Here is a 20,614-nt window from a genome sequence, read left to right on the forward strand (position 1 = left end):
TGTGAATGCAGGGTACGAAAACTAAACTAAAATATAATTGGGTCTAATAACAGACTTAAAACCCACATTTGAAGACGATGTAGCACTTGTCATTTCGATTTAATCAACTTTCACTTTTCTTTCAAACAGTAAATGTCTGACTGTGACACCTCAACCTGTGCAGCTCTACATGTTTAGGGCGGGGTCAGATTCAAGGTCACCAGCTCATCAAAAACGATTACAGCAACATGAGTACTTTATTTTTTACTTCTGTTATTTCACCTGTTAATAGAGTGCTGCAGGAACGAGTCCTAACACCAGAAACGAGTTAGCATTTTAGCATTTCCGGTTCCATCGTCCCGAAGTCAATGTTTTTTTTAATGGCTTTTTAATTAAATGCCTGAAATAAGGCCTGTGGTTAACACAAGCTCAAGATATTTCCATGTTTTATTCTATGACATAAAACACATCAGTAATACATCATTAGTACCCTACTCAGGATTTTTTAAAAAGCTTATACGTGTTTTGAAAAAGGCAGTTGCTAACAAGTGGCTAGATGGGACTATGGAGGCTGTTGGGGACATTAAACGCCAACACGCTGAACAGGAATTCTCACCTACTAGTCGCGCTCTTGCAAACAAAACGTAGCGGTGGTGACGTCGAAGTCATGTGACCGTGGTGTAGTTTGAGCTTTTCACTTCTGCAGATTCTGCACATCAAAGTTGTGTTCAACTGTGAAGATTATCTTGACGACCAAAACGTGTAAGAATCACAAACTTTCACTGATCACAGAGCTTAATTTGTACAATAATCTAAATGCCAATGGAAATTTAATTGCACTGCATTTCCGGTGTAACCACACACCACACCTCCGGGTTAAAACACCTCCCGGTATTATTTCGGTAATACCGCTGATAAATCGCAGAGCCAATCACTTGTCTGCTCTGGTCTGTGCTACAACGCCCCCTTCAGGGCGACCGTTTATTCAGAAAAGCGCGCGATTAAGCAACTGGGTCGCGCGCTGTTTCCCGCCTCATGACGTGTCTTTAATGGCTTAAAATCAGTGAAAAATATACTACACAATAAAATATACTACACAATAAAATATTACAGACGCAGCGCACGTGCGGTCTTAAAAAATTAAAAGCCGAGATTGGCGGCTGTGTTGTGTCACGTGACCGTTTGACTCCGCCTCCTGGGGAATTCCCCGTGAGCGCGTGGAGTTTTTCAGTAAGCCGGAAGTAAGCGGAGTTGTTTTGGAGAAGAGGACTGAACGAAATCACAGTGTGCGTGCGCGCGGGGATTTTCAGTGGGAGAGGAGGTAAACATTAACCTTTATCCACTTTCACACTTGTTTGCCGGTCCGTGTGTGGCGTGTAAACAGATTTCTGTTAAATTCGGCGCTAGTCTTTAAAGCAAAGCCGATTTTTAACCGTATTAAATTTAAAGTTAGCTTCAGTGTTTGTCTTTTGTGTTGTTCCGCTATGACAGATATATTTAGCGGAGTATTTACTTTGATCTGTGGAATTTCACACGAATAAACCGTGTTTAATGAATAGTTTGGATGGAAGACTGAGGCCTGTAATGTTTGCGGAATGTCGCCTCAGCTTACTTTTACTAGCTGTACTGAAATCACAGTAAACGACACACATCTAGCTAACAGGTTTATTTTCTACTGCGCGTCCGTTACGGTAAGGTTGGTAATCGTGTGCTAGAATTTCATTAGCTAGCTGTTGTGTTTAATTGCGCTGCGTTAGCCGATTAGCTGCTTTTTTCCCCCTCATCTTTACACAGATTTTATGACAAGCCCCGCCCTCCTGCGCTCGGATTGGCTAGTAGGTCAAACTAATCGAACGATTGGACATGCGGGAAACAAGCTGCCAATCCTAACACAGGAGGGCGGGGCTATTAGTCATTATTAGAGAAGGTTTAGTGTTGTGTAGATTTTTCCTGTGTGTGTGTGTGTGTGTGTGTGTGTGTGTTTATTTTCCTCTTTCCTTTCCTTATGTCCTTGTCCTCGGTGCCTCCAGCCTGTTTGAGCTTCTCTGCCCAGAGTGCGAGCGTCCGATCCATATGGAGGGAAACGGAGAGAGAGACACCATGATGGTGGAACCTCCAGACAGCCAGGAGTTTGCAGAGCTCTGGCTACGGAACCTCATGTGAGTCACTGTGTACATACATACAGGCCCGTTTACGTCCACACTGCAGCCACCGTATGCCTGTACTGCTCAGAGTGTAGGCCTGGTGTATACTGCACAACACACACACACACACACACTCACACACACTCACACACACACACACACACACACACACACACATGGAATAAAGAGAGGGAGAGAGACGGGTCATATACAGAGTTTGTGCTCAGCTCTTGGGGATAAAGCCTTCTCTCTGCAATGCACGTCACATTAACGGTTAGGACGGGTGTACACAGTGCGAGGTCAGACAGTCTTGAGGTCGTGACCCCTGCACACGTTACGAGTCAGTTTATTTTTTTAAAAAACACAGGTGCAGTGGTACACTTGGAGCTTATATGCAGTGGAGCTTGTGGGGTATACAAACTTATTCACAAAGCCCTACAGGTTTTCATCTGACCAATCAGGAGCTATATTCTAACTGTTTAATCAGTCCATCTTGGGCTTTAATCCATTATGAGGTGTGGCTCCTGAGTGGGTGGATGAAATAAATATTGGCACCCAAGGCTGTGTGTTTAATCTATCACTGAGAATTTTTTTCTCCTCAACAGAGTTCGTGATAACAGCTCATGGGGAAACGAAGAGGTAAATCTCTCACTCACTCACACACACACACACACACACACACACACACACGATGGTGTTAGTAATAATACTGTATATGTGTTACGGGTGATGTGACAAATTAATGTTGCGATCACTTTATACACATTTTAACGTTTAAATACTTGAATAAAATTAAGTGTGTGTGTAGCCCATCCCTGACGACCTGCAGGACGTACCCTGTGAGCTGCTGCTCAGCGACATGTTACAGCCACAGTCCTCATCATCTCCTCCGACCTCCACCGTCCCCGTCACCTCCGATTACCCCGGACTCCACAACTTCACCCTGCACTTCCAGGAGTCCAGTACGGCCAAGTCCGTCACCTGCACGGTGGGGAGAACACACACACACACACGTGCTTGTCTGAAACCTAACATATTTCTGGGATTCTCTCGCTCTCTTCATATATCTTTAGAAAGCTGAAACGTCTCAGTTAAATAATAAGTAATGCCCCTAATTTCTCCATCTGGGGATTAATAAAGTATTATCTAATCTTTAACGTTTTTACGCTGTTATAAGCTCCGCCCCTTTAAATATTTGTACGCTATTAAACTGATGTAATGCCCCGCCCCTTTAATTAACCATACGCTATTACACAGTTATACGCCCCGTCCCTTTAAATGACCATAGGCTATTACACTGACATAAGCCCCGCTCCTTTAACTAACCGTATGCTGTTAAACTGATATAAAGCCCCGTCCCTTTGACTAACCGTACGCTATTACACTGATATAATGCCCCGCCCCTTTAACTAACCGTACGCTATTGCACTGATATAATGCCCTGCCCCTTTAACTAACCGTACGCTATTGCACTGATATAATGCCCTGCCCCTTTAACTAACCGTACGCTATTACACGGATATAAGCCCCGCCCCTTTAACTAACATACGCTATTGAACTGATATAACGCCCCACCCCTTTAACTAATCGTACACTATTAAACTGATACAACGCCCCACCCCTTTAACTAACCATATGCTATTACATTTATTGTGAGACACACGTGAAATGTTTAATTATTGTTATTGTTTCATGGCATGAAATGAAGTGTGTGTATGTATGAAGAGCTGTACACTTAATCATAGAGCTCCATTCATTCTACATTGTTACTCACTCTCACACTCACTCTGACACTCTCACTCACTCACACACACACATGCGTCTATTTTATGAACGTTTCCTAACAAATGAAAAGAGAGTTGTGATCATTCCTACCTGCGTCTTGTCTGCTCATCATATTTGGTGTTTGATGGTGAATTCTCTGCAGTGTGTATCCCACTTGCCACTGTGTGTGTGTGCGTGTGTGTTAGACGGACATGATCGGGCATGTCTCGGTTATCACGCTGAACTTTAGTCCAGCAGTGAAAGGGTTAAAGGAAACACCAGCACGTCCACCTCCCCCAGAACAGCCAGACCAGCACACACATCACATCACACTAATGTGGTCGTTAGTGGGCGTGTCCTGCGTTGAGCGTATTGCTGGTTGCCCCAGCTTAATTATAAATGTATAAGCGCGGATTAAATGTTTTTCTAATGACAATGAAACTGTGGGAGAAGTGATTTGTGTATAAATTGCGTGTGTGTTACATCAGCGTCTCCAGCATCGGCGCTGTGTAACAGTCAGAGGCCAAGCTGTAAGTTTACGTTTTCAGATGTCTTCGGAGTTTGCGCTTCTTTGCAGTTTATCAGTAATGTGACAAGCTGCGTTTTTTTGTCTTATTATGTTGAAGAGAGAGAATAAAGAGAGGCTGGTGAGGGAGCGACTGTTTACAGCTGCTGTAACGTAAGTGACAACAGGAACTCATTAATGTAATTATTAACAGATAAAACGTACGTGTCATTCTGTAATAAATAAATGTGTAGTTGTTGGAAGGTTGCGGTGGAGTAAGAGGAATGAAACACTTGTGGACGTGCTGTCAGAGGAAAATAATCAACTCTAAGGGTGATGAGTAACTCTGAGCTGCATTACACTACCCTGGTGTTGATTAATTTCCTCTAACAGCACGTTCCTGAGGGGTTTATTCCTGATGGAGTGAACAGCACAGTGAGACTCGGTGCCTGGTTCAGGAACTCCGATTAGGAACCAGTATCTGGAACCACACACACACACACACACACACACACACTCACACACTGTTTTACACACGGGATTATCACTCTGTTTAAAATTTTTGTGCCACATGCCCCTCCCACGTCCTGTTGCTCCGCCTCCTTTGGCTGTAAGTTACACTACTGATAAATGCTGGATTGTGGGTGCCAATACTTATGCTCTGCTGTTTCTTGTGTTTTAGATGATATTAAATATACAGTTCCTTTGTATGATTTTTTTTTTTATGCCCCTTTTTCAGTTAAGTGCACAAATATATTATTAATTTAATAGACTTCATCATAAGTATTCACTTTATGCACTTTTATATTTAAAGCACTTTTATGTTCAAGAGTGAAAGGTTATTATAAGTTGCTTCTAAATAAATAAATAGGACAGGATATTAAGATGTCAGGGTAATAAATTCAGTGTCCGTGTACTTTAGAGTTCTTATTTTTCCCAGAATGCATCTGTGCTTCCTTTCATGTAGCAAGTGTTTCTACATCAGTCGTCCTATAGAGACATGTCTGAACATGTCTGCTCTGTCTGCTCCGCTGTGTGGAGTGGGAGGGTGTGTGTGTATATATGTGTGTGTGTGTGTGTGTGTGTGTGTGTGTGTGAATGAGCGAGAGAGAGAGAGAAACCACAAAGGAGAGATCAGCATCCCAAACTTCTGCTTCTTGCCTTTAAGAGAGCACTTGTAAAGACACAACGGGTGAGTGCTTGTGTGTGTGTGTGTGTGTGTGTGTGTGTGTGTGTGTGTGTGTGAGTGTGAGAGTGTGTGTGAGGAGGAGCAGGATTTTTTAATTTGGGTGGGTAATAGAGAAATTAGACTTTAAATGCTAAACAGCAGATAATGGTCCTCTAACCTGCATTCTGTGTGTGTGTGAGTGTGTGTGTGAGTGTGTGTGTGAGAGTGTGTGTTAGAGTGTGTGTGAGAGTGTAGCATGTTTTATATCTTAGGACCAGATGTCCTCACAGTCAGTACGTTTACATGGACAATAATAATCTGATATTAAGACGATACTCTGATTAGGAATCTAGCATGTAAACAGAGATGATTAATTACCTTAATCTGATTAAAGTCATACTCGAAGTAAACACTAATGGAATTAAGACGTGTGGAGTATTCCTGTTTTAGTCACGTTACAGACATGTAAACACCTTCATCATATTATTAACATCGTGTGAATTTTCACCGCATTGTGCGACAGGACACGTACACACACGGCAGCGCTCAACTGTGTGACGGCAAACGAGAGCACGGCTGCGTCCCAAACCGCGAACTTACCTGCTATATAGTAGTATATACATGTATCTGAGCTAATGTACAGTAGGTAAGTGTACCTATATATTATACAGTATAGTATAATATTTATATACATATATAATTTTATAGTATTTATGCGTTATTTTTTACGGATGCACAAAAAGCATCCAATTAAACTATAGTCCTAAATTAATAATAAAAACTCTTTCACTGCACCCTGTTGTTTCATATTATTTTACGTTTATTTTTGATCATAGTGTTTTAATTAGACATTACAGATCTGACTCGTGCTACACTCTATCAGCGCGTCTACATCACGCATGAGGAGCACCGCGGCCTCGTTACTAACACATCACTTCCGTTATAATTAACTACAGAATTTACACTGCAAGCACGCAGATACACCATACAATGACAATAAACTTAAACTAAACCTTTTAAACAACTCGCACCAGTTTCCCCTGCTCCTTACACACAGTGGAGCATTTTGGATATAAACATAACTTTGTGCTCGTGCAGCACTGTTTGGTCTCCGCGGTGTTTTACAATGCTCCCTGCCTTAGAGGACGTTCTTGACGATTTCTCCTCCGTCTGATGAGGACTCAGGTCATGTTGGGAATGAAAGGTAACGCTGACTGAAAGTAAACTGAAGAAAGTCATTGTGACATTATAGGGTGTTTGCTAATGCTAGCGTGCTATGACATCATGCGCCGTCGTGGCTTATACTTCCAGTTAGTAAAAAACCCGCTAGTGTTATATTAGAGATGATATTACCTTTCTAAAATCCACACACTAGACAGTAGCATACACAGTGTAAGTGTACAGTACTTATTTTGGGACACAACTTTAGTATTTACTCGCCGAAGCGTGTTTTCAGTACAGAAGTTACGTAATGAGTAAATCTCCCCTACGTCGCGCAGACCCACTAATCCGTATTGATTCACTACAACCATTTTTATCATCGATTATTATCCATTTTATCCATTAGTTGTTGCAGCGCTACAAAAGACGTACATGTACATGACGGATACATGATACATACATACAAATAAAATCAGTAATAAGAAATAAAATAGAAATAAAAGGATGAAGTAAAATGAAGTTTGTAAGTGAAATGTCTCGAGTCACGGTCCGAGTGAACGAGTGCGCTCTGAGAGACGTTACAGTGCTGCTGGAGTGAAGCGCGTGTTCGGGACCAGGAGGTCCGCAAGTTCGACCCGTAGTGACTGAAGCCCGACTCCCCGAGTTCTGGTTCTGGACGACCCGAGTGGTCTATCAGGAGGATATTTAATCATCGTGTTACACAGGTGTGTAGGAGCACCATGAAGACAATTAAAATCATTCTGTAAGTGATGTGATTCTTCAGTCCGGGCATGTCCGTGTTCTTGCAGCTGCATTCCGAGCTCTTCAGTAATCCTCCAAAACACTGCTGCAGAGTTCAGTCCAGATGTGAGAAATATCTTCTGTTTGTGTTTATCTTAGATTTAGTTTTAATCTCCGAAAGGATTATGTTGGAGATCTGCACAAAGGCAGTCTGAGTGAATGCACAATACAGGTGTAAATGATGATATTTACTGAAGCAAAAACGTTATCCAGTACCTGTGTGGTCCCGTGTGAAAATGTATTTGCCCCAGCACTGAGATCTGAAGAACTAGAATTGACAGATTACAGTCCTTACAGTCCTATTGAGTCCTTATTTTGTTGGAGATTATTTAAAAGGTTTAGAAGAGCAGTTTCTGTGCTGAACCTGTGAGCACCAGCTTCAGCCACTGCAGAGGTAGAGTGGATCAGTCCAAGGTGTTCAGCAGGGCTGTGTTATATACTGCTGTCTGTACAGAAGTTCTAGCAGGTGAGTGTTTCTGTAATGAGAGTTCCTGATGGAGTTCCTGATGGAGTTCCTGATGTATCTTGATGTCTTTATCTCAGTAACTAACAGTGTGAATTTTGGGAAAATCAGAGAAATGCAGAAGCAGAGACACACAAAGGAGTAACATACTTTCACTTTGTCGAACTCCAAAGCGGAGATCTGAGACACACTCTCACACTCACAAACACACACACACACACACACACACTCATTGTCATCACACACTGACATCACCCGCACCTCATCATTTAGTCTCCTGTGTGTGTGTGTGTGTGTGTGTGTGTGTAGTACTCTCCGGATCTGAATAAACTCTTCTGTCAGTTGGCGAAGACGTGTCCTGTGCTGATGGCGGTGAGTTCTTCTCCCCCACCGGGGTCCGTGCTCAGAGCCACCGCCGTGTACAAGAGATCAGAACACGTGGCCGAGGTGGTGCGCCGCTGTCCTCACCACGAGAGGAGTAACGACAGCAGTGATGGTACACACACACACACACACCCCTCATAACTCACTACACATGTTAATCACATCATGTGATTTTTTTTGAGACTACGATAACCAACACTACCCTTTGTGTATGTTTGTGTGTGTGTGGTGGGGGGATCAGGCCCAGCTCCTCCCGGTCACCTGCTCCGTGTGGAAGGGAATTCCCGAGCGGTTTATCAGGAGGACGGGAACACACAGCGCCACAGTGTGGTGGTGCCCTACGAACCTCCTCAGGTCTGTCACCTCTGACCTCCGATCTCTCACACTGCACCACTAACAGTATGATGGGACATTCATACAAGTGTAGACCAGTTAACTCTGTGTGTGTGTGTGTGTGTGTGTGTGTGTGTGTGTGTAGGTGGGATCACAGTGCACCACTGTGCTGTATAACTACATGTGTAACAGCAGCTGTATGGGGGGAATGAACCGCCGCCCCATCCTCACCATCATCACACTTGAAACCCAGGAGTGAGTGTGTGTGTGTGTATGTGTGTGTGTTAGATTTTGTATTATTGGTTTGTATATATCTAAGTATGATGTCTGTGTGTAGTGGTCACCTGTTGGGCAGGCGCACGTTTGAAGTGCGTGTGTGTGCGTGTCCCGGGCGTGACAGGAAAACAGAGGAGAGCAACTTCAAAAAACAGCAGGAACCCAAAACCTCTGGCAAAACCCTCACCAAGCGCAGTAAGTGTGTGTGTGTGTGTGTGTGTGTGTGTGTGAGAGCGAGAGAGAGAGAGAACCCTGAATGCTGCTCTGATCTAGTGCACTACATAGTGTACATACTGTACTGAGTAGGGAGCAGGGAGAGATTTAGGACACAGCGGAGGTCTGATGGAAGTGTATAACCCTAACCCTTTGACCTTTTACCTCTGACCCCTCAGGCATGAAGGATCCCCCTTCTCACCCTGAGGCCAGTAAGAAATCCAAGAACAGCAGCAGTGATGATGAGATTTACACACTGCAGGTACACACACACACATGCACAGAGCATCTTCACTACATATAGATATCTATGTAAGCTGTGTGTGTGTGTGTGTGTGTGTGTGTATATATGTGTGTGTGTATATATATATATATATATATATATATATGTATGTATGTATGTATGTATGTATATATGTGTGTGTGTGTGTGTGTGTGTGCATGCATGCAGGTGCGTGGGAAAGAGCGTTATGAGTTTCTGAAGAAGATTAATGATGGTCTGGAGCTCAGTGAGCTGGTGCCCCCTGCTGACCAGGAGAAGTATCGCCAGAAACTGTGAGTACACACCAAGTGCTTATCTGTGGTAAATATGTACACACAAAATAATGCTGAGTGAAAGAAACTACGCGTGTGTGTGTGTGTGTGTGTGTGTGTGTGTGTGTTAGGACTGGGATGTGTGTACAACCAGATATGTTGATTGGTCGGCTGCTGTAACACTAATTATGACCTCATCAAAATGATGTTTTGATGTTTGATGTTTGTTTAAAATAAAACCTCTGGAGTGTGAATTGTCTCCTTGCTGTGTTTCAGTCTGTCTAAAACCTGCAGGAAGGAGAGAGACGGAGCTGCAGCGGAGCCCAAACGAGGGAAGAAACGACTGGTGAAGGAGGAGAAGAGCGACTCGGACTGAGAGAGAGAGATGGGGAGGGGTGCATTTACTTTCTGTTCGGAGGAAAAATATTAAACTGTGTATGTGTGTGTCTGTGTGTGATTGTTAGAGACACGCCCACATTAACTCTACATTCATACACACACGCTAACACATTAACTCTGCATCTCCAGTTTAAATGTAAAGTAGAAGGAGATGCAGGTGTCTCCTATACACACACATATACACACACACACACACACACTCCTCCTGTGAGTGTTCTACTGGAAGATGTTAATGTAATCTGATGGTCAGTGTTCTCTCACCGCTCGGTCAGTAGATCAGATCTAGAACCGTTCTCACTCTGCCAGTTTGTTAAGATTTCCCTCACTGTGTTTTATATCATGTGACCGGGTTTAATTCAGTCTGGAAGTTTAAACTGACTGCTACACGTCTGTGTGAGGTCAGTAAACTCTCCATGATCACTGACATACACAACCTGCACCTGATTGGGTCATAATCCCAGCCCCTCTGATTGGTCGGCTGGCCGTCACACTGTCACTGATTGGATGGGGTTTTTTTCCCAAACACTTGATCTGTGTATTTTAACGGTGCATGAAATAAAATCTCACTCAGGACACCTGATAATCTTAATTTAAAACATTTTTCCCTCTTTGTGGAATTTTCACTCGCTGATGTTTTCATGTATTTCATATTGCAGTCATTTCTCATTTATAAACAGTTTTATATATACACCTGTTTTATACACACCTGTTTTATACACACCTGTACTTTAGATTGTCTGTTTTTTCTTTTTCAAAAAAAAAAAATCTGAAACATAAAATTTGTTCTTTAATTTTCATAAAAGTGCTTCTGTGTTTTTTTTATTTGCTGTGTTCTAGTTAAGTGAGTGTGTGAATGTGAATTTGGGGAAAATCATTTCACCCGAAAAAACACAAACACCCCTTACTAAATTTTTGGGTGAAAAATTTGACTTTCTCCGATTTTCCCCAAATTCATATGGTTCGTTTTTGAGATCAAGACACACACAGGGGTGTGCTTAGTTTTTGCTCTACCACACTACAACGCTGAGATCTGAGGTTACATTTCACACACACACTTATTATAATCACACACTGACATCACCTGCACCTCATTGTTTAGTTTCCTGTGTGTGAAGATCCTGCTCCTTCTAATGGAAGTAGGCGTGACTGAAGTAGACGTGACTGAAGTAGGCGTGACTGAAGTAGACGTGACTGAAGTAGGCGTGACTGAAGTAGGCGTGACTGAAGTAGACGTGACTGAAGTAGGCGTGACTGAAGTAGGCGTGACTGAAGTAGACGTGACTGAAGTAGGCGTGACTGAAGTAGACGTGACTGAAGTAGGCGTGACTGAAGTAGGCGTGACTGAAGTAGACGTGACTGAAGTAGGCGTGACTGAAGTAGACGTGACTGAAGTAGACGTGACTGAAGTGGGCGTGACTGAAGTAGGCGGGGCCGAAGTAGGCGTGATGGATCATAAAAGACCAGCAGTTCACTCAGGTACTGCAGCATGAGACCATTCAGTGCTTTATAGGTCAATAGTAGTGTTTTATAATGTGGAATCTGACTGGGAGATCATTATATAATACAATTAAACATCAAACCTAACACACACGCACACACACCCCCTGGCATTTTATTTACACATGTTTCAGAAAGAAATAAATCACAGCTCTAATTACAGTCAGTTTCGAACTCATAGTGAATGACTGAATGTTCTCTGCGTGCGTGCGTGCGTGCGTGTTTGTTTAACCCCAGCTTTGGAAAAACTGTTTGAAAAGAACAGACTCACGACCTTGAGGAAAAATCTCCACCTGCCCGCACACACACAAAACAAAACTTTCAATGAGCTTCTATTTCAGAATTTTTAGTTAATGAATGTGTGTGCGTGTGTTTACCTGAGTTGTGGCTCTGCAGTAACCCATCCTCAGAATAAACTCATCTGCTATTTGCAGCACCGCCCTCTTCTCCTCCACATTGGCACCACCACCTGTCAGTCAAATCCCCAACCAATGACAACCATTACTGCACTCTGTACACCCTCTGACACACACACACACACACACACACACACACCTTTCCAGATGAAGATCTTGCCGTTGGCTCCATTGTCGAGGATGAAGCAGTCGTCTCTCTGCAGTAGTTTCTGATCGAAAGGCGCTTTATCACACAGCCGAGTGACAGACAGGCAGCCCAAAGCATCAGACACCTAACACACACACACACACACACACATACACACAAACCCACACACATACACACACACACACACACACACAAACACACACACATACACACAAACACACACACATACACACACACACACACACACACAAACACACACACATACACACAAACACACACACATACACACACACACACACACACACACACACAAACACACCCACACACAAAAACACACACACAAACACACGCACACACACAAACGCACACACGCACACAGCGGTGAATTGTGCTCCTGACTGCACTCCACTGATGAAGTGAATGGGATCAGGAGAAGCAGTGGTGCAGTAGGTCCTGTGCACACCTGGTGTCTTGTTCCCGTTGGAGAGAGGGAAGTTTCTCACATCAGTCTTCTGCTGCTTTTATTTTCAGGCAGAAATGTCCCTCTAATCCTCTCTCAGTGGTTTCAGTGATCGGGTCACAAAGTGTCTTCGGGACACGCTGGACCCCGCCCACACCTGCACTGACCCCCTAACAATCCCATCACCCAGCACACAGGTAACTGTCAGGTGTGAACAGGACCTACGAAACACACAATAGGAAGTTTAGAGTGACAGAGACCTCCCACCTTGTAGAGAGAGGCGGAGTTTGTCCTGTCTGCCTCACTGTCCTCCTCAAATGAGTCTTCAATTGCTGGGATTGGACCAAGAACCTGTCAATCATCAGGAGGAGGAAAGGTTAACTCTGATAACTGAAGGGGAAAATTTGTGTGTTTGTGTGTGTGAATGTGTGTGTGTGTGTGTGTGTGTGTACCTGGACCATCTCTAGTGGCTCCTCCCCCTGTGTGACATCACGGATGTGGGCTTTGCCATTTCTCTCCGTGTCTCTGATTAAAGCGGCGATCTGACGAACCTTCTGTCTCTCAAACACACTCGATTTACAGCCACTCCACGAGATGATGAGCTGAACACACACACACACACACACACACACAGTTCTCACAGTTTGTGTTTTTAAGCAACAGTGGTGAAAAAATCCAATGACAAAATAATCCTGAGGTGAGACAACTGAAATGTAATAAACACACACACACACACACACACACACACACACACACACACACCTGTCCCAGATCGAGGATGAAGCAGTCTCCAGAGTTGAAGCTCCTCCAGTTCACCTCCACCTCTCTCACACAGATGTTTCTCTTTCCTTTAACCTGATAAAGACATCGCACCGGCACACACTCCATCTGCACCCGCCTGAACCCGGACTCTACACCCCCACTCTACACACACACACACACACACAGTGTAAAACTGAGATGTACTCAGTACAATTGTATAAAGCTAATTTAGGGGGCGGGGCTATGTGATTGTGATGCGTCTCTGGACCAATCACAGCCAGTATGTAAATTAGAGTTACTGTATGTGTACTTTATAGTTCAGTCCATTAGGGAAGAGCTTCATGAACTCTTCTGTCTCGTGTCCCTGCTCCTGTCTGTGCTGTACAGCGTCCCCCCCGAGGAACTGGTCCAGCTGAGTGGCCAACATGGCACAGGCACACTGCTCATCCCGCGATGACTCCTCCCCTACAGGTCAGAGGTCAGAGGTCAGGGGTGGATGAGATATGACTGTAATCATATACACACTCTGGCTCTGTCCCAAATGTTCAAGTTCATTTATTAATCCCTGGATTTCCACCTCTCACCCATCCACATGTGTAGCTCCGCCCCCTCGCAGTGTTTGTTCAGGATGATGTAGGAGTCTCCGGTGTAAAACACACCCAACTGCCTGCTGTCCAGCTGCACGGCCTTCAACTTCTCCACCCTCCATCCAAACACACCTTCACCAAGCACACACACACACACTGGGAACATCACACTGAACACACACACACACACACACACACACACACACACACACACACACACACACACACTGTGAGTCAGACAAAGAGAAATGGAACATTAGGGTCAGTGAAGGGTGGAGAGGATGAAGAGATAAAGACAGGGTGATACACAGAGGTCAAAGGTCACCGTCAGGCTACATGAAGCAGAGACAAAACGAGCACAGGATGAGGTGAGAGTGAGAGATCCCCCATAATGCACCTGTAAAACGAGCCCCAATCACACCGCACAAATTATTCATTAGGCTAACTGATGCTCAATCATACACACACACACACACACACACACACACACACGCACACATAAACACACATACACACACACACACACACACAAACACACATATACATACACACACATACACATACACTTCTATGTTTTCTCTTGTTAACCAAACCGTATCTGAGTTTATAATATAAAATGATTTACTGACACAAACGCTGTACTAACACACTGATTACAGACACACACAATACTAAAATACAATGTACTTAAACACACAGAGAACTGACACACACAGGGTACTGACACAGAACTAACAAGCATAGAGTACTGACAAACAGAGTACTGACACAGAGAACTGACACACACAGAGAACTAAAACACACAGAGTACTAACACACACAGAGTACTAACACACAGAGAGAACTGAAACACACACAGTACTGACACACACACACACAGAATACTGACACACACACACACAGAATACTGACACACACACAGAATACTGACACACAGCGAGAACTGACATGCAGTAAAATGATAAGATGGTGAGTATTTGGTTTAGTGTGTCCTGTGCTGCTGTGTGTAGCGCAGAACTCAACTGTTCAACTTGAATCCTGTTATTTATTCAGTATAATTTATTTAATTAAAGGAATAATATTGTGTGTGTGTGTGTGTGTGTGTATGTGTTTGTATGTGTGGTGTGTGTGTGTGTCTGAACTCACCTCTCTCAGGTCTATCCTTGTCTGTAGTGACACACTCCTCACACAGTGCTGACTGACTGAGCTCCTGCACTCGTTCTCACATCACTGCCTCCACACACCCTACATCACTACACTCCAACCCCACACACACACACACACACACACACAGTGATAGCTGATTTCTGATTGGTTATAACAGACTGTGTTCTGAGTGCAGCTCCGTCCCGTGTGGGTGAACATGCTGTGTGTTTATTACATAGTTGTAAATTCACTCGCTTTCAGTAAACACTTCATCCTGGTCCTGGTCTGGATCCGGAGTCAGTACGAGGAACCCTAGAGGTGAGAATACATACGGTACAGGACAGAGAAACATCACACACACACACGGGTAGAATATGTGAAACTACACACACACACACCCACAAACAAAAAACACACAAGCAAAAAACACACCAACACACACAGAGTAACCCGAGATAAGGACAGAACCGGGGAACTCTGGAGCTGTGAGAAGGTGATGATCGTCACTGTACCACCACGACACTCAGATTTATACACATGTACTCAGAGTGTTGGGCCAAACTGCTCCTTTAATGGTAACAACAACAACAACAAAAACAACAATAATAATAATAATAATAATTATTATTATTATTATAATAAGAGTGAATATAAAGTAAAGGCCTCAACTTTGCTATTGGAAGCTTAGTAGACACAGGACTGAATAATAATATAACAGACGCACACACACACGCACACACACACACACACACACACACACACACACACACACACATACTTTCTTTTCTCTCTTTTCTGTGTAAATGTAGGTCAGGTTCAGGAGGTTCTGCAGGAGGAATTCTGGTGCTTTGGCTGATTAAAAATTCTCAGGACATGAGGAGACTCAGGACTGAATAATAATATAACACACACACACACACACACACACACACACACACACACACACACACTTTAACGCTCAGGGTAGACAAACGGGTTTGTTCTGAAACAGTTTAGTGAAGAGGAGGATAGATGATGGTAGCGCACACTAGAACCCTTCATTATCTGTCACTATAAATAATATTAAAAATCCTAAAATAAACACATTAAACCCCAAAGTCTGAACAATTTCACTTTATTGTTTTAGTTACAGCAGCTAAACTACGGCCTAATTTCTGAGGATCATTCACAGCACAGGATAGTAGTAGTGTGATAGTAGTTGATGTGACGTAGGTGTGATGTAGATGTGATGTAGAGATGTGATACAGAGATGTGATGTAGATGTGATGTAGATGTGATACAGAGATGTGATGTAGATGTGATGTAGATGTGATACAGAGATGTGATGTAGATGTGATGTAGAGATGTGATGTAGATGTGATGTAGATGTGATACAGAGATGTGATGTAGATGTGATGTAGAGATGTGATGTAGATGTGATGTAGATGTGATGTAGATGTGATGTAGAGATGTGATGTAGATGTGATGTAGAGATGTGATGTAGAGATGTGATACAGAGATGTGATGTAGATGTGATGTAGATGTGATGTAGATGTGATGTAGATGTGATGCAGAGATGTGATGTAGATGTGATGTAGAGATGTGATGTCGATGTGATGTCGATGTGATGTAGAGATGTGATGTAGAGATGTGATGTAGATGTGATGTAGATGTTATGTAGAGATGTGATGTAGATGTGATGCAGAGATGTGATACAGAGATGTGATGTAGAGATGTGATGTAGAGATGTGATACAGAGATGTGATGTAGATGTGATGTAGAGATGTGATGTAGATGTGATGTAGAGATGTGATGTAGATGTGATGTAGATGTGATGTAGATGTGATACAGAGATGTGATGTAGATGTGATGTAGAGATGTGATACAGAGATGTGATGTAGATGTGATGTAGAGATGTGATGTAGATGTGATGTAGAGATGTGATGTAGAGATGTGATGTAGATGTGATGTAGAGATGTGATGTAGAGATGTGATGTAGATGTGATGTAGAGATGTGATGTAGATGTGATGTAGAGATGTGATACAGAGATGTGACGTAGATGTGATGTAGATGTGATGTAGATGTGATGCAGAGATGTGATGTAGATGTGATGTAGATGTGATGCAGAGATGTGATGCAGAGATGTTATGTAGATGTGATGTAGATGTGATACAGAGATGTGATACAGAGATGTGACGTAGATGTGATGTAGATGTGATGTAGAGATGTGATGTAGATGTGATGTAGAGATGTGATGTAGATGTGATGTAGATGTGATGTAGATGTGATGTAGAGATGTGATACAGAGATGTGATGTAGATGTGATGTAGATGTGATGTAGATGTGATGCAGAGATGTGATGTAGATGTGATGTAGATGTGATGCAGAGATGTGATGTAGATGTGATGTAGATGTGATGCAGAGATGTGATGTAGATGTGATGTAGATGTGATGCAGAGATGTGATGTAGATGTGATGTAGATGTGATGTAGATGTGATACAGAGATGTGATGTAGATGTGATGTAGAGATGTGATGTAGATTTGATGTGTAGATGTGATGTAGAGATGTGATGTAGATGTGATGTACAGTGAAGGAAAAAAGTATTTGATCCCCTGCTGATTTTGTACGTTTGCCCACTGACAAAGAAATGATCAGTCTATAATTTTAATGGTAGATTTATTTGAACAGTGAGAGACAGAATAACAACAAAAAAATCCAGAAAAACGCATGTCAAAAATGTTATAAATTGATTTGCATTTTAATGAGGAAATTGGGAAATGGGAAATAAGTATTTGACCCCTCTGCAAAACATGACTTAGTACTTGGTGGCAAAACCCTTGTTGGCAATCACAGACGTCAGACGTTTCTTGTAGTTGGCCACCAGGTTTGCACACATCTCAGGAGGGATTTTGTCCCACTCCTCTTTGCAGATCTTCTCCAAGTCATTAAGGTTTCGAGGCTGACGTTTGGCAACTCGAACCTTCAGCTCCCTCCACAGATTTTCTATGGGATTAAGGTCTGGGGACTGGCTAGGCCACCCCAGGACCTTAATGTGCTTCTTCTTGAGCCACTCCTTTGTTGCCTTGGCCGTGTGTTTTGGGTCATTGTCATGCTGGAATACCCGTCCACGACCCGTTTTCAATGCCCTGGTTGAGGGAAGGAGGTTCTCACCCAAGATTTGACGGTACATGGCCCCGTCCATTGTCCCTTTGATGCGGTGAAGTTGTCCTGTCCCCTTAGCAGAAAAACACCCCCAAAGCATAATGTTTCCACCTCCATGTTTGACGGTGGGGATGGTGTTCTTGGGGTCATAGGCATTCCTCCTCCTCCAAACACGGCGAGTTGAGTTGATGCCAAAGAGCTCCATTTTATCTCATCTGACCTCAACACTTTCACCCAGTTGTCCTCTGAATCATTCAGATGTTCATTGGCAAACTTCAGACGGGCATGTATATGTGCTTTCTTGAGCAGCGGACCTTGTGGGTGCTGCAGGATTTCAGTCCTTCACGGCGTAGTGTGTTACCAATTGTTTTCTTGGTGACTATGGTCCCAGCTGTCTTGAGATCATTGACAAGATCCTCCCGTGTAGTTCTGGGCTGATTCCTCACTGTTCTCATGATCATTGCAGCTCCACGAGGTGAGATCTTGCATGGAGCCCAAGGCCGAGGGAGATTGACAGTTCTTTTGTGTTTCTTCCATTTGCGAATAATCGCACCAACTGTTGTCACCTTCTCACCAAGCTGCTTGGCAATGGTCTTGTAGCCCATTCCAGACTTGTGTAGGTCTACAATCTTGTCCCTGACATCCTTGGAGAGCTCTTTGGTCTTGGCCATGGTGGAGAGTTTGGAATCTGATTGATTGATTGCTTCTGTGGACAGGTGTCTTTTATACAGGTAACAAACTGAGATTAGGAGAACTCCCTTTAAGAGTGTGCTCCTAATCTCAGCTCGTCACCTGTATAAAAGACACCTGGGAGCCAGAAATCTTTCTGATTGAGAGGGGGTCAAATACTTATTTCCCTCATTAAAATCAAATCAATTTATAACATTTTTGACATGAGTTTTTCTGGATTTTTTTTGTTGTTATTCTGTCTCTGACTGTTCAAATACAACTACCATTAAAATTACAGACTGATCATTTCTTTGTCAGTGGACAAACGTACAAAATCAGCAGGGGATCAAATACTTTTTTCCCTCACTGTAGAGATGTGATACAGAGATGTGATGTAGATGTGATGTAGATGTGATGTAGATGTGACGTAGATGTGATATAGATGTGATGCAGAGATGTGATGTAGATGTGATGTACATGTGATGTAGAGATGTGATGTAGATGTGATACAGAGATGTGATGTAGATGTGATGTAGATGTGACGTAGATGTGACGTAGATGTGATGTAGAGATGTGATGTAGATGTGATACAGAGATGTGATGTAGATGTGATGTAGATGTGACGTAGATGTGACGATGTGACGTAGATGTGATGCAGAGATGTGATGCAGAGATGTGATGCAGATGTGATGTAGATGTGATGTAGATGTGATGTAGAGATGTGATGCAGAGATGTGATGTAGATGTGATGTAGATGTGATGTAGATGTGACGTAGATGTGACGTAGATGTGATGCAGAGATGTGATGCAGAGATGTGATGCAGATGTGATGTAGATGTGATGTGGATGTGATGTAGAGATGTGATGTAGATGTGATGCAGAGATGTGATGTAGATGTGATGTAGATGTGACGTAGATGTGATGTAGATGTGACGTAGATGTGACGTAGATGTGATGCAGAGATGTGATGCAGAGATGTGATGCAGATGTGATGTAGATGTGATGTAGATGTGATGTAGAGATGTGATGTAGATGTGATACAGAGATGTGATGTAGATGTGATGTAGATGTGACGTAGATGTGATGTAGATGTGACGTAGATGTGACGCAGATGTGACGTAGATGTGATGCAGAGATGTGATGCAGAGATGTGATGTAGATGTGATGTAGATGTGACGTAGATGTGATGTAGATGTGATGTAGAGATGTGATTTAGATGTGACGTAGATGTGATGTAGAGATTTGATGTAGATGTGATGTAGAGATGTGACGTAGATGTGATGTAGATGTGATGTAGATGTGATGCAGAGATGTGATGTTGAGATGTGATGTAGATGTGATGTAGAGATGTGATGTAGATGTGATGTAGAGATGTGATACAGAGATGTGATGTAGATGTGATGTAGAGATGTGATGTAGATGTGATGTAGATGTGATGTAGAGATGTGATGTAGATGTGATGTAGAGATGTGATACAGAGATACAGAGATGTGATGTAGATGTGATGCAGAGATGTGATGTAGATGTGATGTAGATGTGACGTAGATGTGATGTAGATGTGACGTAGATGTGATGTAGATGTGATGTAGAGATGTGATACAGAGATGTGATGTAGATGTGATGTAGAGATGTGATGTAGATGTGATACAGAGATGTGATGT

General features: G+C 43.0%; 2 protein-coding genes across 2 annotated transcripts; one reads left to right on the plus strand and one right to left on the minus strand.

Annotated features, from left to right (window-relative positions):
- Positions 1 to 1,283: 1,283 nt before the first annotated feature.
- tp53 (tumor protein p53) lies at positions 1,284 to 10,471 on the plus strand (the record flags this gene model as incomplete). The annotated part of the gene is given in 11 exon segments (NM_001200076.1): positions 1,284 to 1,300; positions 2,010 to 2,138; positions 2,729 to 2,762; positions 2,932 to 3,111; positions 8,295 to 8,481; positions 8,611 to 8,723; positions 8,848 to 8,957; positions 9,040 to 9,173; positions 9,371 to 9,453; positions 9,643 to 9,746; positions 10,002 to 10,471. Coding segments are annotated over 10 exon segments (1,131 nt in total). The 3' UTR covers positions 10,102 to 10,471.
- A 1,153-nt stretch (positions 10,472 to 11,624) lies between these two features.
- LOC108260161 (macrophage-capping protein) lies at positions 11,625 to 14,160 on the minus strand. Its single transcript, XM_047151790.2, has 7 exons — positions 13,992 to 14,160; positions 13,718 to 13,872; positions 13,408 to 13,569; positions 13,098 to 13,247; positions 12,913 to 12,996; positions 12,177 to 12,309; positions 11,625 to 12,090 (listed from the first exon to the last, which is right to left on the minus strand). Exons 1-7 carry the CDS (start codon positions 14,158 to 14,160, stop codon positions 11,972 to 11,974), a joined length of 972 nt encoding a protein of 323 aa, XP_047007746.2. The 3' UTR covers positions 11,625 to 11,971.
- Between the last annotated feature and the right edge of the window lie 6,454 nt (positions 14,161 to 20,614).

Source organism: Ictalurus punctatus, chromosome 28 (genome assembly GCF_001660625.3).
Source record: "Ictalurus punctatus breed USDA103 chromosome 28, Coco_2.0, whole genome shotgun sequence".
Lineage (NCBI taxonomy): Eukaryota > Metazoa > Chordata > Actinopteri > Siluriformes > Ictaluridae > Ictalurus > Ictalurus punctatus.

What these genes read in the sequence shown, in the direction of transcription:
- LOC108260161 (XM_047151790.2), bottom strand. Translation starts at nt 14,160, where the DNA reads ATGTTCCCAGTGTGTGTGTGTGTGCTTGGTGAAGGTGTGTTTGGATGG. An exon ending in CTAATGGACTGAACTATAAA is followed by an intron (nt 13,570 to 13,717) that starts GTACACATACAG and finishes GTGTGTGTGTAG; the next exon opens with AGTGGGGGTGTAGAGTCCGG. An exon ending in AGCCACTAGAGATGGTCCAG is followed by an intron (nt 12,997 to 13,097) that starts GTACACACACAC and finishes GATGATTGACAG; the next exon opens with GTTCTTGGTCCAATCCCAGC.